General features: G+C 43.5%; 1 protein-coding gene across 4 annotated transcripts in view; it reads right to left on the bottom strand.

The window, feature by feature from the left end:
* RABGAP1L (RAB GTPase activating protein 1 like) overlaps positions 1 to 23,427 on the bottom strand; it is a 595,387-nt gene that overhangs the window by 87,777 nt on the left and 484,183 nt on the right. For 3 of the 4 annotated variants that reach the window (XM_073593438.1, XM_073593437.1, XM_073593439.1), the window contains one exon: positions 4,361 to 4,489. In XM_073593438.1, the coding sequence (XP_073449539.1) occupies positions 4,361 to 4,489 (129 nt within the window). Of the gene's footprint in view, positions 1 to 4,360; positions 4,490 to 5,794; positions 5,822 to 23,427 lie in introns of those variants that run through there. The other variant, XM_073593440.1, reaches the window with a different exon arrangement.

Raw genomic sequence — 23,427 nt, 5'->3', positions numbered from 1 at the left:
CATTCACAGTATATTTAGCTGCAATAATGCTAAGAGAAAACAACATCACGAAAGCAGTGAGGAAATACCGCATGCTCTGCTTTCCTCTATCCTCTGGGCAATGAAATTGTTCTGTTATCTGATGGATATAATGAAAAACAGATATCAGGAGAACAGAGCGCTACACATAGCCTCAAGGCAAAGTAGAAGCGGTCATGGTGCTTTTGTATAGTGTCAAGGAAACAATTCATAACTTGCTGTTCATGTACTGATAAAGCACTCTGTACATCTTTCATTGGAGCTCACATTTCCGAGTGCTGTGCTCTGCCAAGGACAAGCTCTGTTGTGCCTACAACAGGAAATATCTTCCTTGGAGTTTTTAAGTACAGACATTAATGGATGCATCCACTGCCACTTAACATTGAGAGATTAAAAGCTTTAAGGCAGAATGGGTTTTTGGCAAGATAGCAGCTTTGGTCCCCCCCATCCATTGGATCAGTGGTCTCCAAACTTTGGCCCAAGAGCCTGATGTGACCCATTGCTTGCCTCTATCATACCCTTGGGGCACTTCTACTCCAATTGACACCAATGATGGGGCACTATTCCTTCCACTGACACCAATGATGGGGCACTATTCCTCCCACTAATGCCAACAATGGGGCACTGTTCCTACCACTGGTACCAACAATGGGACATTCTTTACTCCCTTTGGCCACAGTACAGCCTCCCTAAAACCTGAAGAACTGTAAACTGGCCCTTTCCTTTCAAAGTTTGGAGATCCCTGCATTAGACTGAGAAGACACCCCATTCATATTCCCTGTTCTAGAATGGCCCCCATCAGACCCCGAATGCCTATAAGTACATCCTCCCTTTTGAAGTAAAAAGCCGTGCACTATCCTCCTGGTTTACTGCTGATCCATGAAGGTTGTACCTGGGCGCCCTGGACATTTACCGTACCCTAGGCTCCTGCCTAAGATGCACTGTGGTTGATTGACTCTGATTGAAAAGCTACAGAGTTCAGTATAAATACATTTCAATCAATATTTCCACAAGTGTTAAATAGCCACCTACAGTAAATGGGAGCCTCTGTGTTGGGGTATGTGAATTACACTTACCATCAAGGTACATGCCCAGATTCAGGGACCATTGTCATCAGAGTTTCAGGCTTCAGACCATGTGTACCACTGCAGATGCCTAAGAATTCATCACCCACAGCAGTGTGCGCTAAAAACTAGGTCTGTCAAAAGTGCGACTTGCAGAGGAACATATGTGCCGGTACCCAGAACACTGAAGATAAATTGATGTGTAGTGAGGGAATGAAGACAATCATAATTCATATCATTGTGCTACCTTCACATCAAGAAAAAGGGATTTCCTACAGTCACTCTTTGACACCGAATCTTCCACAATAAATCAAGGTGTACAAAGCATCAAACATTAATACACTTTATATTCAGACAACAGTATATTTACTTTCTCTATTTAACTCTACTTTGGGCAAAACAAAGATAGTGCATGTACATAGGCTATTGATCATTCGCTTTGATGTTGAAAAGCACAAACTCAAAAGGACTTCACGTATATTATAAACAAAGCAGCCTGATGTCTGATATACAGTGCTGTGAAAAAGTATTCGCCCCCTTCCTGATTTTTAATTTTTCTGCATATTTCTCACACTTAAATGATTCAGATCATCAAATAATTATAATATTACACAAAAATAACCCGAGTAAATCCAAGATGCAGTTTTTAAATTATTATTTCATTTATTAAGGGAAAAAAGCTGTTCAAACCTGGCCAGCCCTATGTAAAAAAAGGTAATTGTCCCCTCCCATGCTGAATTATGAATGAAGTAATTTAAGTGTGAAAATTAGCAAAAGAATAAAAAATCAGGGGGGGCAAATACTTTTTCACAGCATTGTATGTATCTACTTTGCTGTCTATCAGTGGGTGTAGGAGAATCTGTAACTAGTTCTGTAGTCCGGTAACTGCTAGAATACCATTTGTTAGTACTATGTTTTTTTTTATTTACAGTGAGGATTTCTTTCGCAGACTAACGAACCTTCCTGCATGTGCTGGACACCTCTATAAGTTACACTTAATAGTAGCAGGGCTGGTGTTTGTGTGCATGAACTAAAAACCTCAAACAGATGATGGAGACAGTCAAGCATAGATGAATATTTTTTTGTTTGTTCAACCAGCGGGTTGAAGAAAAAAAAGAAAGACTTAATTTTCCTATCCACACATTCAACGTGGATAGGGAAATTATCTCCACTGTCCCTTTGTATTCTGACAGAAAGGAGACTTCTCATTATCAGAATACACTGATCAGCACTGCCAGCTATAGCCAGCGGTGCAGATTGAGCAGAATTTTTCAATCAGGGTGGTTGTACAGAAGTCTTTCTATCTATCTCCCTGCTGAACTGGCCAAATTTCAATCCACATATGGCCAGCTTGAGAAAAATCTAATGAGTCCCTGTAACAAAGCTATCAATTCCTCCTATAAGGTTATTATCTGCTTGTAGCTCTGTAGAGAAATCATGTAGCAAAACTTCATTTGAATTTGTTTTGAATTTACAGGTAATGGTTATACTGCGTCAGGAAGTCCCATCAGAGCATTGACCAGAAGGATCTCAGCACTGTGGTAAGACGCCATCACTTGTTTGAAGCCTGGCTTCTAGAGATATTTTATGGTTGATAAGCGAAATGTTATATTTGTGAGTAGTATTTTAAAGGGGTAACACTCATTTAATAAACAATTTGAACGGGATTACGCTATGTGGATCATTTTGTCCTATTTCTTGAGTTCTAGTAAAGTGAAGGATTACTGCTGTGGGGAGTGCCAACCTTAGATGAAAACATCATTGTGACTGGGAAAATTGAGCGATTTAAACTGATCAGTAAAATGAGAGGCATTTGCTTGCGGTGAGTGAGGTGTCTGAAGGGGAGTGTGGTTCACCTAACGCACGGTGGTGATTTCCACTATTCAAGTGGATGTCAAGGAGTTATTATATGGACTCTTAATAATCCAGTTGAGGATATTATATGTGTAGACTGCTTTATTGCACTTTCTAGTCCTTGGCGAACGAGGACTAATAACATTTCCTTTGAATTGTGTAGAGAAGCCTTTTTCAACCAGGGTGCCCAGGTACCCTGCAGTGCCTTCAGGGGTGCCTTGGTAAAATGCCTAAAAATTGTATACAAGCCAGCAGGTGGATGAAGCCTGTTAGTTACACAAAGCCAAAGGTTTTCATTGTCAACCATTACAACCTGCTAGCCATTGGCATCCTAACAACCAATGATGTAATTGGTTGATAAGGAGGACATCAGGCGCCTGCACATCTTTGTTTGCCCCTCTCCGTCAGCACTGAGGTCACATTAACTGAGTGAGGGCAACAAACTAAGGGAGAAGAGAAATGTTGAAATACTAGTCAGTATCAGTGTGCAAAGGTGTATTTGCTTTAGAAGAATAAATCACTTCTAACACTGGGTGTCCTACAACTTTGGATGTTGCCAGGTTGTGTTTAGCTTAGTTTGCCATAATTTAGAATGGGGTGCCTCAAGATTATGCACAATTCTAAAGGGTGTCATGATTGAAAAAAGGTTGTGAAACGCTGGTGTAGAGTACTGCTGGAGTAAGAATGGTTATTTGCTCTGTGATTATGTTGTATGTTAATCTTGTTATAAAGGCAGCTGCCCACTATACAGATACTGGAAAAAGATTCACCACTCCTCATAAAGCGCGTAGTACTGGAATATAGAGTTGAATTTATTGTGTATTGTGGAAATTAATATAGATCTTTTTAATTAAAGTATATATTTTTAGAGGGGTGAGAGCTACTATTTAGGTCCCCACTACAGAGCTTTACTCTATTTGTTCTGGTGACGATTGTAACTGCTAACCAAAATAAGGGAAAAGCCAAAATATTTATTTATTTATTTCAGGTACTTATATAGCGCCGTCAATTTACGCAGAACTTTACATATACATTGTACATTCACATCAGTCCCTACCCTCAAGGAGCTTACAACCTAAGGTCCCTAACTCACATTTATACATACTAGGGCCAATTTAGACAGGATCCAATTAACCTACCAGCATGTCTTTTAGAGTGTTGGAGAAAACCGGAGTACCCGGAGGAAACCCATGCAGGCACAGGGAGAACATGCAAACTCAAGGCAGATGGTGTCGTGGTTGAGATTCGAACCAGCGACCCTTTTTGCTGCTAGGTGAAAGTGCTAACCACTACACACCACTGTACTGCTCAAAATATTGAGTTGTCATCAGAACAGGAATGGAAGAAAAAAAAAATTTTTGGCTTTAGATATACTTAATTGATACAATTTTAAGCACGGAAAATAAAGAATTTGCATTTTTTACCTTAATGTTGCAGGCCTGCTCCATCAACCTTCGAGCATTCTCCTCGGCCCGGTATCTTTTTGGCAGCTGGACACGGAAAAACTTTAATGCCCCTTCAAAATCGGCCTGTAGGAGGTCTTCCTTGGAAGTCTGAGGGAAAAGTAAAGAGTACACAATCGTTATTCCTATTTTCTAATTATTCAGTTCAGAAAATGTTACCAGTAGTAGACCACAACACACAAACAGTAATTTCAAGCAGGGCTTTATGTCCTTGCCATGCTGCCCTAGGGTACATTTACTGTGCCAACACCATGACCACAGATATTTTTGCCCACATAGCTCTATGTAATCCCACTGGAAAAGTATATCAAATATTCACATCCTTGCAAGATTGTATAAAGGACATCCTACTGAACTTCCAAAACCAGGGGTCTCAAACTGGCGGCCCTCCAGCTGTCACAAAACTACAAGTCCCATGAGGCATTGCAAGGCTTACAAGCATGACTCCCACAGGTAGAGGCATGATGGAACTTGTAGTTTCACAACAGCTGGAGGGCCGCCAGTTTGAGACCCATGTTCTAAACAGTTTAAAAAGATGAAGACAGAAGGCACTTACTGCATAGCCCAATTCCAACTGAAACTATTTACAGCTTTGGATCAAGTTTTTTTTAATTGCTGTCGGTGTCCATAGTTGGGATAGTTGGGAGATTTCCCTTTTGAAATTCTTTCCCAGCGACACCAAAACACGAAGGAGGGAAACAGTAATAAAAACTAACCTGGTAGAAAAATATGGCAGGGAAAAAAAATTCTCTTTTTCATTGCTTACGATGATGGACTGTCACTGGGAAATTTATGTAGCTCTTCCATCCAGATTTTTTGTAACAAATACTTGTATATTTAGTGTCACTAAAGGCAAAACTTTTTTATTTTTCATTGAGTAAGGGAGGGTTATAACCCCTGTCAGTTTGTTTTTCTTTTTTTGCTTTCTGTGTCCCATTGGGGAGATTTCCCTTCACTTCCTGTCCCATAGCCAAACAGGAAGTGAGCGGAAATCCCTCCAAAGTGAGGTGTCACCAGGATCACCAAAAATAGTGTCCCCATTGGAAGATTTCCCCTCTAGTCTTGTTCCAATGTCAACCCAAAATGTGGGATTTTCCTTTGCTTTCAATGATTATTGTTATTATACAGGATTTATTTATCGTGAACAGTTTGTGCAGCACTTTACAACATTATGATAACAGTAAACAGGACAAATAGACGGGGGCACAGGCAGCAGTAAAAACTTGCCAGGTGTTCTAATCCCTCTCCACTTGAAAACTAAGAAAAACATTTTGCCTTTAGTGGCACTTTAATGAATATTTAACACCGCTGCAAGCTCTGACTAATTTGCAAAGTTCTAAAAGGAAAAGCCTTGTAAAAAAATAGAAGCCTGTAAAGAATAGCGTGACTACTCACCTGTCCCGCCATCCCTGCTGCCATTCTATACTTCACTACACAAACTGAAAAATCTACTGCGTCTGAAATTCTAGGGTGTGTCAGATGCTAGGTCCCCCTCTGTGCTGTTGCTCCTCCTGGTTCCCCCTACGTTGCCCAAAAGACACATTGGTGACATAGGGGTTCATGAGTGCATAAAAGACAGCAATGCCAGACCAGGCATTTGACACACCCTAAAGCAAACAAAGATCTTAGATAGAGCAAAGATTAGCAGTGCATGCATTTTATTTAGTTCACGGAGGTAACTTGATTACCAGACACATGCACAACAGTTTACGCCTTTCAGTAAATTTTCTTAAAAAAGAATTCCAGGTATGGGTATTTTATACACAGTTACATTGGTCCAGCTTGGACCAATGTAACTATGAATATACCAAACATGGGCGATGCCCATGGAAGCTGGAAATCATTGAAGTAGACACCTCTAATCAGTGATCTCCACTTGCTTCTGGGTCCCGTGCCAAGCAGCTGCCCTGCTGCACAGGTGGTTGGCTGCTTGGCACAGGCACCATTCAGAGAATACATTTGCATTCACTAAATGATTGCAAAGCGTCCTCTGATTGGACGAGGTGGAGATATCACTTGAAGACATCAGTAGGGTAAGAATAAGTGGCATATCAGTGCAATCCTGAGATTGTGATTTCACCCTGGAGTTCCGCTTTGAAGCCCGATAAAATTTGCAATCTAAATCAGCTAATATTTCAGGTGCATTAAAACAAAAGGTGTGCAAAGTCTTCACAGTTTGTTTTCTTTAGAAAGTTGCCACATCTATAATGAAAAAGCCTATCCTTGTGTGGAAGTACAGTGGTCTCTCTGCAGAGGTCCTATATGCCCCTGGTGAGTGAGACCTTTAAACAATTATAATGGCAACTTTTTAAATTAAAATAAAAAACATGTTATACTCCTTTCTGGATCCCCCTGCTGATAATCTGGGCCCGCCCTCGCCTATGTCTGCCCGCAAAGTATGCACTTGCTCTGGAGCAGAAGTACGGGCTCGATCCTGAACCAAGCTGAGCATACCCATTGACACACACAGCATGGCTTGGCCCTGTCCTCTGCTCTAAGGATTTGACTGACAGTAGCAGGAGCCAATGGCTCCCGTTGCTCTCAGCCAAGCTTGTGAGATCGGGGAGGGAGGAGAGAAGACTGGCAGATGGGTATTTGGTGGGGGGTGTGGGGGGCACAGCAAGAGGCAAAATGTTTTTTTGGGAAGTTTGAAGAGAGACAGCGCAAACAGCAGGGAACTCCCAGTCCAATTTGCAAGATCCTCTTTCGGGTGCTCAGGCTCTGTGTGTTCTTACACAATACAGCAGAAACAAGTAAAAGGATTGAGCCGGTAACTCTGTAGTCCATATAATGATATTAATGGTTGGTACAAAAAGTGACAAGCAAAACAGTTGGCGTGTTTCGGCAACAGCCTTAGTCATAGCAGTTGCTACGACTAAGTCTGATGCCGAAACGCTTCAGCTGTTTTGCTTGTAACTTTTTGTAACCGACCATTAAAATCGCTATAAGGACTACAGAGTTACCGGCTCAATCCTTTTACTTATTTCAAATTTTTTTTTTTTATCCTAATGCTGAAGATGCATTCACGTAAAAAAACGTTTACCTTTAGGCCCCTTTCACAATGATGGACCAATCAGGTCTACCTGTCAGTTTTTCAGGAGGGCTCACTCGGATCATCCATAGTATGCCGACACCCGCCGCCACGGGATCCAGTCCAATAAAAACAAATGGATTGGGATCCGTCCGCTGAATCGGATTCAATGACCCATAGAGCAGTGTTTCTCAACCTTTTTCCAGTCAGGGCACCCTTGAAAAGTATTTTCAGTCTTGATGCACCCCTTTCCAAGGCTTGGTTCACAATACTGTGTGTCGCTGAACACGCGCTTGTTCCTGACACACAGACAAATGCTCTGCTCTTTAGGGTGCCATTATTTCTTAATGGTACCACACACATCGGCAAACATGGGGTGCTTTTGGTGTGGGGCAATTTTAAAAAAAGGGTCGGAAACTTCATTCCCTGCATTTATGCGGGTAGGGAAGCCCATTGAAATGAATTGGCTGCTCTACACACAGCACGCAGCCACAGGGATGTGAACCAAGGGCTCACATGTCAGGTTTGAGGGGCGGTAAAACCACATGGTTGAGTTGTTTTCACCACCCTCAACTTCTCCCCGTTTAGCTGCAGGGACAGCAGCTGGGAGTGTACACATGCTGTGGCTGCAGCTGGAGATATACCCAGGGTGAATGGGACTGCACTGCAACTAACCCGCAACTGTGTGCATTGCATGGTTGTAAAACAGGTGGTGAGGAGGCAACATATTGCTCTTTACCACCCGTCAAATGGCTCTGAAAAGCGATCTGAGCATGGATTGTTTTTGAGAGGAGCAGCAGTCCTTGCTATCACAAACAAGCCCTACAAATGCAGTTCTGATGGTACAGGAATAGGGGGGGGGGCAGGATTAAAAGTATCATACATACAGACACATATATGTGCACACATACAAACACGTGTACAAAGACACACATGTACACACACACGTACACAAATACAGACACGTACAGACACACAAACATGTACACACAAAGATACATGTACACGCACATGTAGAAACATAAACACACACGTACACATACACACACATGTATACATATACAAACACACACATGTATAAAGCCCTTTTAAAACATTCTAGCACAGTACCTTTCCTCATTCAGCCGGGTACTGCACTGTAGGGGGAAGCAGAGAGCACAGCAGATTCCCCCTCCCTTTACTTTCACTTTGCTGAGGTTGACGGAGCTCCTTCACAGTGCCACTGTACAGTTCGTCAGGTGATCGGGAGATCAGGCTCATCTGACAGCTCTTCGCTACCATGATCCCGTGGCACACCTGAGGACACACTGGTTGAGAAAGGCTGCCATAGAGAACAGCAGGCTTTGTTCGACCTGCATATTGGAGCGGACACGGACTTGTCATCAGCCTGCTCAGCGGGGATCAACAGAGAGATCGCCCCGCTAAGCAGGCGGATCCGCTTGATGGAGTCCACCCAGTCTGAAAAGGGCCTTAGAACCACTTTTAGCTCTTCAACAAGCAAGACATTCTCCCTGCTGATTGGAGAGCTCCTACTCCGACCCCTGCAGACAGATTGTAGCTTCCACACAGTGAGCAAGGGCCCTTCTCTACAGCATGCTGGCAAGGGACAGGCTTTTCTAATCAGTCTGTGGCTGAACCGTCAGTACAGTGTCGACCCACATCAGCTTTCCTCCTGTTGTAGACTTTGATAGACTGCAGGGACTGAGGCTGGATGCTGTGCCTCCCAGGAGCATTAAAACACAGGGATTGAAAACACACAGGCTGTGCAGATGTGGCCTAATATTTACAAACTTTTCGTTTTGATGCACCTGGAATGTATTTAACTGATTAAAAATGTAAGTTCAGTTGGGATTTAACAAATAACTGGTGGCTGTGCATACAAGAGAGCTTTATTACGCAGTGATCACTGATAAGCCATTTTTGTTGAAAGTGCATCTAATGTTTTTTTTTTTCTATAGGTTTTGGAGAGTGGTGAAGGTTTCAAACCTTGATGTTGGAGTCAAGTCTTCCCAGCTGGCGAGAATCATCCTCTATTTTGCTAGGGACCACTGTCACCGTGAAAGAGAGTGATGGGAAATCAAAACTTTTAGATGTCACCTGACCAGGAGGTAAAGGGAAATCTAAAGTTTTGGCTTTAGAAATTATTTATTATATTTACTAGTTATAGAGAGAGATGGACAAAAATATACGACGACAGGAGTGTACTATACAAATGAAGGGAGGCTTCAATGCAAGAAAGATGGAGAAGCAGAAAGAAAGAAAAAGAGAAAGCAGGACAAAGAAAGGAAGACAGAAAAGGAGATTCTCCAAATTGTGGCCCACGGGCCAAATGTGGCCCATTGCTTGCCTTTATCTGGCCCTTATGGCGCTATTACTTCCACTGATACAAGGCACTATTCCATCCATTGACACCAAAGACAGGGCACTATTCCTCCCACTGACACCAACAATGGGGAATGAATTCTCCCACTGACACCAGTGATCGGACACTATTCCTCCCACTGACACCAGTGATCGGACACTATTCCTCCCACTGACACCAGTGATCGGACACTATTCCTCCCACTGACACCAGTGATCGGACACTATTCCTCCCACTGACACCAGTGATCGGACACTATTCCTCCCACTGACACCAGTGATCGGACACTATTCCTCCCACTGACACCAGTGATCGGACACTATTCCTCCCACTGACACCAGTGATCGGACACTATTCCTCCCACTGACACCAGTGATCGGACACTATTCCTCCCACTGACACCAGTGATTGGACACTATTCCTCCCACTGACACCAGTGATCGGACAATATTCCTCCCACTGACCACTAAGCCTACTGAATTTCCTACTCCCACAGGCCACAGTCCAGTCCCCCTAAAGTATGAAGGGCAGTAACCTGGCCGTTGTTTCAAAAGTTTGTAGACCCCCTGAGGTACTATTCTCAACTCTTCCCTTGATGCAGCTTGAAGGGGTTGTAAAGGCAGAAGGTTTTTCATCTAAATATATTCTATGCATTAAGATAAAAAAAAAACCTTCTGTGTGTAGCAGCCACCCCAGCACCCCCTAATTACTTACCTGAGAGCTCCTTCTCTCTCCAGCGATGTGCACGATCCCCTCAGCCATCCAGTACACTCCTCCTGATTGGCTGAGACAGAGCAGGAGCGCCATTGGCTCCCACGGCAATCAAAGTCAGTCAGCCAATCAGGGTAGAGCGGGAACGGGGCCAGGTCGGGGCTCTGTGTCTGAATGGATACATGGAGCCTCGACTCGGCTTGGGTGCCCCCTGTATCAAGCTGCTGGCTGAGGGGCCAGGAACAGCAAAGAGGGACCCGAAAAGAGGAGAATCCAGGCTGCTCTGTACAAAACCAACTACACAGAGGAGGTAATTATAACATGTTTGTTATTTATAAAAGAAAAGAGCCCTTACAACGGGGATATGCAATTAGCGGACCTCCAGCTGTTGCAGAACTACAAGTCCCATGAGGCATAGCAAGACTGACAGCCACAAGTATGACACCCAGAGGCAGAGGCATGATGGGACTTGTAGTTTTGCAACAGCTGGAGGTCCACTAATTGCATATCCCTGCCTTACAATCACTTTAACATATATCCTTGTAAAACTTGTAAAAATATTTGGGAACGCTTTAAAAGGCAAAATGTGGGTGGACTTCAGTGACAGATTAAGCTGCAAGAATTGGACTATATTATGAAAGAATATGCCTTAGTTATGATTTGCATGTTTTCACTGTTGCCAAAATAAATTTTAATGAGGAACTGCTCACATAATTTGTAATAAAAATATATTTGCCATTCTGAAGCTTCCCTCCAACCACTTTGCATATTATTTTATATATACTGTGATTCTGCACTTGCCAAATATGCTGCAAAAATCTCCCTCCACTGAGTGTGGCTGCAACTATTTTAACTGTGGGCTGCTGCCTGTTCACTTCCTGGATTTACACAGACACACAGAGGCACACCTCCTGCTCTGCTGCTCTTATTGGCCATCCTATGACTCATCCCTCCCCTCCCTTCCTGGTAAACTCTCAAAAGTGAGAGAGAGAGAGCTGTGCATGATATCATAAGCCTAGGCATTTTTCCAGGCAAGAAAGTGGGCTGTATAAGGCCTCATGTACACTTCTGCTGGTAAACGGACCTTCAGAGGCAGTTGGGTGTTTTTTTCAGCTGCCCCTGAACTCATCCAATGTTATCTTATGTGTACACGTAACAAGGTTCGTTTAATGTCGTTTTTAGGCAGTTGCGTTTATAGGCTTTTCTTTGAAGGCAAAAAAAATGAGTTCAGATGCTGAAGTTTCTGACGTTTCAGCGTCTAAACGCGGTAACTCGCGTTTAGCCGCATTTCGTTTATAGGCTTTTTCATTTTTGGCTATTTTGAAAAAAAAAAATGTTTTTTTTTCAAGTGCTTCTAAACGCAAACGCGGCATGTAAACGCGGCAAAACGGACGTTTTAAACGTGGGTTACTATCTGTCAAGTTAAATCGTTTAGGAGAGGTTGTAAAAATGTCCCGTTTACATTAAGCCTAAGGTATTTACTGGCAGAAAACAAAGTTTTACTATCCAAAGTTAAAACAAGGGCAAAAGATTTAATAGATGGAAAGATGAAAAAATAACTGAAGTTCCACTTTAAGTTAAAGGAGTTGTAAACCCTCGTGTTTTTTCACCTTAATGCATCCTATGCATTAAGGTGAAAAAACACCTGTCAGTCACCGGCCCCCCAGTGCCCTGTTTTACTTACCTGAACCCTCGAACTTGACTCAGCGGGGGGCGCGCTGTCTCTCTACCCGGGGTTCTCGGCTCTTGATTGGATAGATTGTAGCAGCGGAGTCATTGGCTCCCGCTGCTGTCAATATGTTTGTTATTTAAAAAAAAAAAAATTACCTTTACAATCACTTTAAACTGAACTTGGGAGGAAGCGAATATTGTCTGGACCCCCTGCTAAGCACTGTGGTTTCTTCTGCTGGCCCCCCTATGTCACTACTGTGTCCTGTGATGTACAGATCAATGGGTTAAACCACAGAGTGCAGAGGTGCAACAGGCATCTGACACTCCAGGAAGTGTCAGATTCAGAACAAACTTTAGGCAGTATAAGCTGCAAAAGGACAAAATGGCAGCTCAGGCAGCAGGTCAAGTATTCACTTATTTCTTTTACAGGCATCGTGTTCTTTATTTTAAGAAGTGGCAGGGTTGCTGGCCCCTTTCACAGTGGGGTGGGGTCGGCGGTAAAACGGAGGTATTCGGCCGCCGGTATTCAGCCGCTAGTGGGGGCGGCTTTACTCCCCTGCTAGCGGCCGAGAAAGGGTTAAAACCACCGCAAAGCGCTGCTGCAGCGACGCTTTGCCAGTGGTATAGCCGCGCTGCCGCATTCATTTCAATGGGCAGGAGCGGTATTACACACCGCTCCTTCACCGCTCCAAAGATGCTGCTAGCAGGACTTTTTTTTACTGTCCTGCCAGCGCACCGCTCCAGTGTGAAAGCCCTCGGACAGGAGCGTCTCTTTCAGGGTGCTTTGCAGGCGCTATTTTTAGCGCTGTAGCGCCTGCAAAGCACCCCAGTGTGAAAGGGGTCTAAAGGGTTTCAGGATTTGCGGCAGTCATCCTAAACCTGGTTTTGCTACCTAGCAAGCACTGCCATTTTGCCACACAGGAAGGCAGATATTTAAAGTGACCCGATCATGAGAGAAGCATGCTGATGCCATTTCTTTCTGAAAATGTTAATGCCTGGCTGCTTTTGACTTCACCATTTTTGAGTCACAGAATAAAGCATGCTCTAAAGGAGTGTCTGAAATGGCACTCAGGGATAAGAACTCCTTACATTTATACTTGTTACGGGTCAGAAACTCCATCAGCATTGAAGTTGAAAAGCCATAATTAAAGCTAGGTAACTAGCAGTCACATAAGAAGAAGTAAACAATGGCAGCTTCCATTAATCTCCCAAGACAAATCTCCTTTGAGGTAGCACTCTGGACTCAAAAGGCGGGGGGGGGATTATTAAAGGACGCATTCACTTAACCACTTAAGGACCGAGCCTCTTTCTGAGATTCGTTGTTTACAAGTAAAAAACATTATTTTTGCTAGAAAATTACTTAGAACCCCCAAACATTATACTTTTGTTTTTTCTAACACCCTACAGAATAAAATGGCGGTCGTTGCAATACTTTCTGTCACACCGTATTTGCGCAGCGGTCTTACAAGCGCACTTTTTTTTGGAAATAACACACTTTTTTTAATTAAAAAATAAGACAACAGTAAAGTTAGCCCAATTTTTTCTATATTGTGAAAGATAATGTTACGCCAAGTAAACTGATACCCAACATGTCACACTTCAAAATTGCGCCTGCTCGTGGAATGGCGACAAACTTTTACCCTTAAAAATCTCCATAGGCGGCGTTTAAAAAATTCTACAGGTTGCATTTTTTTTTAAGCTACAGATGAGGTCTAGGGCTAGAATTATTCCTCTCGCTCTACCAATTTTTTTTTTTCTTATTTATTTTACCTTTTTTTTTTACATTTTTACACTGTTTTAAAAAAAAAAAAAAAGTGAAAAAAGTGTCACCCTTGTAATAGAAAAAAGCACGACAGGACCTCTTAAATATGAGATCTGGGGTCAAAAAAACCTCAGATCTCATATTTACATTAAAATGCAATTAAAAAAAGAATGAAAAAAAAAAATGTCATTCAAAAGAAAAAAAAAAATGGCCCTTTAAGAGCTATGGGCGGAAGTGAAGTTTTGACGTTGCTTCTGCCCTGCAGTGATATGGAGACAGGTGGGGGCCATCTTCCCCTCACTGGTCTCCATACCCAGGCAGGGGACAGATGCGATCGCCTCCGCCGCTGCCGATGGCTCCGGTAAGCTGCAGAGGGCACCGGATCGCAGTGGGAGGGGTGCCCTCTCCCGCCGCCAATAAAAGTGATCTTGTGGAGAATCCACTGCAGAGACCACTTTTATCTTAAACCGGACCGCCCGTTGAAGACGAGGATACCGGGGTTATGGCAGCTACAGCAGCTATGGCATAACAACGACATCCCCCTTCAAAGTACCGTTGTATAACGACGGTGGGCGAACCGGAAGTGGTTAAAGTGAATTTGTCCCTTAAAGTGGTTGTAAACCTCAGACATGAAATATGAAGAAAGCATACCCCTCTTTAGTGTAAACTCTCAAATAAAAGCACTAAGACCCCTTTCACACTGGAGACGTTTTTCAGATGCTTTAGCGCTAAAAATAGCGCCTGAAAAAAAGCCTCATCTACAATCCCCGTTGTGAAAGCCAGAGTGCTTTCACACTGGGGCGAGGCGCTGGCAGGACGTCTAAAGAAAGTCATGAAAGCAGCTTCTTTGAGGCACTTTAGAAGCGGTGTAATCAATGGGCTGCGCCGCATTAGGCAATTTTAACCCTTTATTCGGCTGCTAGCGGGGGTTAAAAGCACCCCGCTAGTGCCCGAAAAGCGCTGCAAAAACGATGGCAAAGATTCACTAAAACTAGTGGCACCATACCGCCGACGCCCCAGTGCTGGCAGTGTGAAAGGGCTCCAAGTGTAATTTCTGTCTGCTACTTCCCTTCCTCTATTATCAGCATGAACCACTTTGGACAATTTTCCTGACGTCAAGAAAAAAATGGTGACTGGGGAGGGATCTCCAGTTGATAGACAGCCTCAGCTCTGTTCCTGTGTTCTGTGTGGAGGGGGGGTGTGTCCAGGGCCGATGCTACCTAGGAGAACTAGGCAGCTGCCTAGGGCGCAGTGCTGCCTAGGGGGCGCAGCCACGGCTGCCAACTTCCCTACTAGCTTGGCCGGGGAACATGAGGGGCTAAAGACTGCCACCCTACACAGGGCTGGGGCGCTGATGGACTTTCTGCTGGCCAATCCAGAGAAAGTAGCAGCCGTGTAGGACACCCATCACGGCTGCTGCTGCTGCGGAGGTTAGCAGCAGCTCAGCCTGTGAGGAGGGTGACACTGAGACAGATCCCGGGAGTCGGAGAACACCTGGGGGGGGGGGGGGAGGTGGCGGGCACCATGTCTTAGGATGGAGGAGAAGTTCTGCTGCCCTGGTGAGTCCATTCTGACAATCAGCACCCGGTTGTAGGCACCCACGCCCTAGGAAAGACAACCACCAGAGAAGAGAAGACTGCAGATAAACAGGTACAACTTATGCAGGAGGATTTGTTTAATTTATGTGTATTATATGAGGATAGTTCCCTCAGTGGGTATATGTAAGGGTTTACAACCACTTTAAGTAAAGAACAAATGAGTTGGAAGCTGAGCAGAGATTGCAGCCTATCCAATAAATCCCCTGGTTGGTTTAGTAAGTCCTCCATATACTGCGAACTGACACACAGTGGATATAAAAAGTCTACACACCCCTGTTAAAATGTCAGGTTTCTGTGATGTAAAAAAATGAGACAAAGATAAAAAATTTTAGAACAATTTGCACCTTTAATGTGACCTAAACTGTACATCTCAGTTGAACAACAAACTGAAATCTTTTAGGTGGGGGGGAAGTAAAACTAAAAAAATGTGGTTGCATAAGTGTGCACACACTTAAACTAATGCTTTGTTGAAGCCCCATTTGGTTTTATTACAGCACTTAATCTTTTTGGGTATGAGTCTATCAGAGCATGGCACATCTTGACTTGACAATATTTGCCCACTCTTCTTTGCAAAAAAACTCCAAATCTGTCAGATTGCGAGGGCATCTCCTGTGCACAGCCCTCTTCAGATCACCCCACAGATTTTCAATCAGATTCAGGTCTGGGCTCTGGCTGGGCCATTCCAAAACTTTAATCTTCTTCTGGTGAAGCCATTCCTTTGTTGATTTGGATGTATGCTTTGGGTCATTGTCATCATGAAAGATGAAGTTCCTCTTCATATTCAGCTTTCTAGAAGAAGCCTGAAGGTTTTGTGCCAATATTGATTGGTATTTGGAACTGTTCATAATTCCCTCTACCTTGACTAAGGCCCCTGTTCCAGCTGAAGAAAAACAGCCCCAAAGCATGATGCTGCCACCACCATGCTTCACGGTGGGTATGGTGTTCTTTTGGTGATGTGCAGTGAGGTTTTTGCACCAAACATATCTCTTGGAATTATGGCCAAAAAGTTCAACCTTGGTATCATCAGACCATAAAACATTTTCCAACATGCTTTTGGGAGACTTCAAATGTGTTTTTGCAAAATTTAGGCGGGCTTGGTTGATTTTCTTTGTAAAAAAAGGCTTCCGTCTTGCCACTCTACCCCAAAGCCCTGACATATGAAGAATACAGGAGATTGTTGTCACATGTACCACACAGCCAGTACTTTTTCTAGGTATTCCTGCAGCTCCTTTAATGTTGCTGTAGGCCTCTTAACAGCCTCCCTGACGAGTTTTCTTCTCGTCTTTTCATCAATTTTGGAGGAACATCCAGTTCTTGGTAATGTCACTGTTGTGCCATATTTTCTCCACTTGATGATAACTGACTTCACTGTGTTCCATGGTATATCTAATGCCTTGGAAATTCTTTTGTACCCTTCTCCTGACTGATACCTTTTAACAATAAGATCTCTCTGAAGCTTTCGAAGTTCTCTGTGGACCATGGCTTTTGCTGTAGGATGCGACTAAGAAAATGTCAGGAAAGACCTACTATAACAGCTGAACTTTATTTGGGGTTAATCAGAGGCACTTTAAATGATGACAGTTGTGTACTGACTCCTATTTAACATGAGTTTGAATGTGATTGCTTAATTCTGAACACAGCTACATCCCCCGTTATAAGAGGGTGTGCACACTTATGCAACCACATTATTTTAGTTTTTTATTTTTACCCCCCCCCCCCAAAAAAAATAAATAAAAAAGATTTCAGTTTGTTTTTCAATTGAATTGCACAGTTTATAGGTCACATTAAATGTAGAAAAAGTTCTGAAATGATTTATCTTTGTCTAATTTTTTTACATCACAGAAACCTGACATTTTAACAGGGAGTGTAAACTTTATATCCACTGTACATGAAGTCAATAATTAGTATCAGCCAATCTGATTTTTCCTTTGATCAGTTTAGAACAGTCAGTATATATGAAAGTGATTACCATACTTTGGAATTAATGGATATCTGGAGGACAGATTGACTGCTATGGCATATCTGCTAAACTCCCTGTACAATACACCTAAAAACATGCAGTAAGGGAAGAGAGCAGTACTGAAAGTCCCTTCATGACTCCAGTTATTTCATGGAAATATGTAATCATAATGACCAAGGAGAGGAATGGTCCTTGAAGCTATTCGTCCATGACAATGACCCTGGCTAAGTGATACAGTTATTGCAAATTATTCTTCCTGCTATTCACTACAGTAGATATAAATCTAACTACCTACTTATATTCTCCAATCGCCACCATTCATTTAAGCTATAGAAAATGTGCGTAACTACCAACAATCTGAAAAAAAAAAAGAATCAAATTACATTATATGCTACTAGTACTAAAATTAAGGTATATAATTTGTGCGCAAAACTGAATATATAAAGATATGGCTAGCGCTATAATCATATTTTCTTCTTCAAAAGATCACTCAAATTCCTTAAAGTGAACCTGTCATTACAGGGTTACTTTTACGCACGAGGCAGCCTGTAAACAAAGAGGCTCGTGTTGAAATCATTCGCTTTGCTGCTCCCTGGTTGCTGCATGCATTTCACACTTCTGGATACATAGAATACCTGCAGCCCGGCCCCACGCTGTGGTTCTTCCCATGGGTTCGTACATCACTAAAGGACATATCAGCCAGAGGAGGAACCACAGCACGTGGTGGGGGTGGCAAAAATGTTGGCTACCTGCAATAAAGTGCTGGCTTTTCACCAAGTAAACTGACTGGACCTCCTCTTCTGGGGTCCTCGCCAGTGCTCTTCACTCCTCCTCCCTTGCCGGCATCCCTTGCAAGTCACTTGCTATGAAGGCACTTTTGAGAGCTTCCCCTCCAGCCAGGCTGTATGCACCTACTGACATGCATAGGATGACTCGACCCGCCCCATGCTATCTCCTCACTAGGATTGATTAACAACAGCTGGAGCCAATGACTCCTACTGCTGCCTGTGAAGAGAGCTGGAGCAGCTCTGGATCGAGATTGGGCTCAGGTAAGTATTTAGGGGGGAGGTACGGACCATTTTTTACCTTAATGCAGATAATGCATTAAGCTAAAAAAAAAACCTTTAGCCTTTATAACCACTTTAAGTTAAATTAACCACTTGCCGACCGGCTCGGCTGTGCAAACCGACGTACCTGTACGTCAGTTTGTGCATGTGGTACTGCAGTTGCGTGCCGCGGGAGCTCGCCCACAGGTTGCGGCGGACTCAATGTACGCCGGTCACCCGCGATCACTGTGAAGAGAGGCAGAACGGGAATATGCCAATGTAAACAAGGTGGATCCCGGTTCTGACAAGGGAGGAGAGAGAGACCAGCTGTTCCTAGTGATCAGGAACAGTGATCTCTCTCTACTCCCAGTCAGTCCGCCCCCTGACAGTTAGAAAGCACCTCCCTAGGGAACACTTAACCCCTTGATCGCCCCCCTAGTGTTAACCCTTTCCCTGCCAGTGTTATTTATACAGTGATAAGTGAATATTTATAGCACTCATCACTTTATTGGTGTCACTGGTCACCAAAAAGTGTCACTTAGGGTCAGATTTGTCTGCCGCAATGTCGCAGTCCCGCTAAAAGTCACTGACCCCCGCCATTACTAGTAAAACCAATAAAAAAGTCCCTATATCTTTGCCCTATTTGTAGACGCTATAACTTTTGCACAAACCAATAAATAAACGCTTATTGCGATTTTTTTTTTACCAAAAATATGTAGTAGAATACATATTGGCCTAAACTGATGAATACATTTTTTTTTATTTTTTGGATATGTATTATAGCAGAAAGTAAAAAATATAGTTTTTTTTGTTCAAAAATGCTTATAGCACAAAACATAAAAACTGCAGAGGTGATCAAATACCACCAAAAAAAAGCTATTTGTGGGGAAAAAAAGGACATAAATTTTGTTTGGGTAACACGTCGCACGACCGCGCAATTGTCAGTTAAAGTGAAGTAGTGCCATATCGCAAAAAAATGGCCTGGTCATTAAGGGGGTAAATCCTTCCGGGGCTGAAGTGGTTAAAGAGGTATTAAACCCAAAACCAAAAATGTAATATATTGCAGCTTTCCAATCATTAGGTGTGGTGGCTAAATTAGTTTTCTATTTTTAGGCAATTTTTCCCTCTGTCTTCACCTGGTGATCTGGCCAGTAACACACCTCCTGTATTAGAGTGCCTCCACTCTGGATAAAGGAACATGGGGGGCACCCTTTGAAGAAAGTGTTAGATGTACTAGCAAATGTAGATACACTAACAAATTGAAGCCAAATTCCAGCTAACACCTAAGTTACAGCAGTTTTTTCTTTTTAGGACACATGATATACATAAAAAAAAATCACAGCCGATCATTGTAAGCCCCCCTGTCAGTGGTACATGGTTTGTCTCAAACCTCTAACTGCTATATTGAAATACAACAGACTTACTGTTCGGATCACCAGGCGAAAATAATTATAGAGAGGAGAAGTGTGTGTGTGTGTGTGTGTGTGTGTGTGTGTGTGTGTGTGTGTGTGTCTTTGTAAATCCAGGAAGTGAACAGGTAGCAGCTTCAACTCTTTCTGTGCTGCCCCAGGCCTGGGCATTGTCGGCCTAGGCCAGGATACAGCGTTGCTCATAGGGTTAAAGTTACACTAAACATTATACTTACTCACCAAAAATAATCCATACAAATCCACTACTTAATAGACATGTAATCTATGTTTCATGAAATTTTTTCCTACTGCGTTTTTCTGTCTCCTTATAACATCCTGCTCCCGAACCTCTTCTTTTCTGCCTCACTTCTATTTGTTTGGAATGAGCAGTGCACAGTAATTGCGGTAACGTACACTGCTCTATGCACACTAGAAATCTCATAGTCCATAGTCTGTAGGCTGGGTTTACACCTAATACAATGCGGCTCCCTGCAGGGGTTCGGTGCGTCCCCGTTCACCGTTTCAGGTCCGATTTCAGTCCAAATTTTTGGCTGAATTCGGACCTGAAAACGGACCAAAAGACGCACAGGGTTCCTGCGCAAATTTGCATTGGAGACGCAGCAGAGATATGTGAACCGGCTCCATAGAGAGCCAGTCAAAATCTCCTGCTACCTTGAACTGGATGTGGGGAACCCGCAATCCAATTCGCAATGGTGTGAACCCAGCCTCAGTCGAACTCAGATCCTTCAACTATGTTCCTACATACAGTGGCACCATGGAGAATGGGAGAATGAATTTAGCCATCCTCTGACAGGAAGTCAGGTCACAGCAGCAAAAATAATGGAAATTGGGGATTTGGAGGATGCCGAGAGCCTGCTTTGAGCTAAAGTAGAAATATAGGCATAACTTTTTCTTTATTTGTGATAGAGTAAGGGAAGATTATAACCCCTATAAGGTTTATTTTTGTCATCTGTGTCCCATTGGGGAGATTTACCTTTACATCCTGCCCCAAAGCAAAACAGGAAGTGAGAGGAGATCCCTGCAAATTAAGGGAATCCCTTGGGGACCCCCAGGTTACCAGAACTAGTGACTCCATTGGAAGATTTCTACAGTGGCTTGAAAAAGTATTCACACCCCTGGAAATTTTCCACATTTTGTCATGTTACAACCAAAAATGTAAATGTATTATATTGGGATTTTATGTGACAGACCAACACACAAAATGGCACATAACTGTGAAGTGGAAAGGAAATTAAAAAATGGTTTTCAACATTTTTTTACAAATAAATATCTGAAAAGTGTGGCGTGCATTTGTATTCAGTCCCCGTGACTGAATACTTTGTAGAACCACCTTTGGCTGCAAGTCTTTTTGAGGATGTCTCTACCAGCTTTGCACATCTAGAGAGTGACATTTTTGCCCATTCTTCTTTGCAAAATATCTCAAGCTGTCAGATTGGATGGAGAGCGTCTGAACAGCAATTTTCAAATCTTGCCCAGATTCTCAATTGGATTTAGATATGGACTGGGCCATTCTAAAACATGTATATGCTTTGATCTAAACCATTCCATCTGGCTGTATGTTTAGGGTCGTTGTCCTGCTGGAAGGTGAACCTCCGCCCCAGTCTCAAGTCTTTTGCAGACGCTAACAGATTTTCTTCTAATGCCGCGTACACACGGTCGGACTTTTCGTCTACAAAAGTCCGACAGCCTGTCCGACAGACTTCCGGCGGACTTTCGGCGGACTTGCAGCAGACTTTCTAACGAACGGACTTGCCTACACACGACCACACAAAAGTCCGACGGATTCGTACGTGATGACGTACACCGGACTAAAATAAGGAAGTTCATAGCCAGTAGCCAATAGCTGCCCTAGCATGGGTTTTTGTCCGTCGGACTAGCACACAGACGAGCGGATTTCGGGGTCCGTCGTAGTTACGACGTAAAGATTTGAAGCATGTTTCAAATCTAAAGTCCGTCGGATTTGAGGCTGAAAAAGTCCGCTGAAAGTCCGGAGAAGCCCACACACGATCGGATTACCAGCCAGCTTTAGTCCGTCGGCGTCCGTTGGACTTTTGTAGACGAAAAGTCCGACCGTGTGTACGCGGCATTAGATTGCCCTGTATTTGGCTCCATCCATCTTCCTATCAATTTTGACCAGCTTCCCTGTCCCTATTGAAAAAAAGCATCCCCACAACATGATGCTGCCACCACATGTTTCACGGTGGGGATGGGGTGCTTAGGGTGATGTGCAGTGTTCGTTTTCCGCTACACATAGCGTTTTGCTTTTATGCCAAAAAGTTCCATTTTGGTCTCATCTGACCAGAGCACCTTCTTCCACATGTTTGCTGTGTCCCCCACATGGCTTCTCCCAAACTGCAAATGGGACTTCTCATGGCTTTCTTTGAGCAATGGCTTTCTTGCCACTCTTCCATAAAGCCCAGATTTGTGGAGTGTAGGACTAACAGTTGTCCTGTGGACAGATTCTCCCACCTGAGCTGTGGATCTCTGCAGTTCCTCCAGAGTTACCATGGGCCTTTTGGCTGCTTCTCTGATTACTGCTCTCCTTGCCCGGCCTGTCAGTTTAGGTGGACGGCCATGTCTTGGTAGGTTTGCAGTTGTGCCATACCATTTCCATTTTCGGATGATGGTATGAACAGTGCTTCGTAGATGTTCAAAGCTTGGGATTTTTTTTTATAACCTGTCTGGTGTGTTTATTGACCTCCATGAGGGCTTCACAGAACAGCTGTATTTATACTGAAATTAAATTACACACAGGTGGACGCTATTTACTGATTAGGTGACTTGTGAAGCCAATTGGTTCCAGTACATCTTAGTTAGGGGTATCAGAGTAAAGGGGGCTGAATACATTCACGCCACAGTTTTCAGATACTGTATTTATCGGCATATAACACGCGCCGGCGTATAACACCCCAATTTAAGAGGGAAGTTTCAGGAAAAAAAAAAACTTTTTTTTAAAATAAACCACTTTGAAGCAAAATAATGGTCAGTGAGCCTCAATGCAGCCTGATCTGTGCCCATCTGCAGCTTCAGTACAGCCTGATCTGTGCCCATCTGCAGCCTTGTTCCTCACTTCAGCCTGATCTGTGCCCATCTGCAGCCTTACCGAAATACAGGCTGCCACGAGGGGAAGGAGGGGAGGAGCGCTGCCAAAATAGAGCCGAATCTCCTGTGTACTTGGCTCGGTGTCACGCCCAGTCCCGCCCTTTGGCCCGCATCCTATGATTGACATAACGCCGGTCCAATGCCAGGACGTCAATGCTAGGAGCCGTCCAGGGGGCGGGACTGCGAGCTGAGCACACAGCAGATCCGGCTCTATTTCGGCAGCGCTCATCCCCTCCTTCCCCTTGGTGGCAGCCTATATCGGCGTATAACACGCACAAACGATTTTCCCCCTATTTTAAGAGGGAAAAATTGTGTGTTATACGCTGATAAATACTGTATTTACAAAAAATTTTAA

This window comes from Aquarana catesbeiana, linkage group LG07 (assembly GCF_042186555.1).
Source record: "Aquarana catesbeiana isolate 2022-GZ linkage group LG07, ASM4218655v1, whole genome shotgun sequence".
Classification (NCBI taxonomy): Eukaryota; Metazoa; Chordata; class Amphibia; order Anura; family Ranidae; genus Aquarana; species Aquarana catesbeiana.
This window is presented reverse-complemented; position numbering and strand designations above follow the sequence as displayed.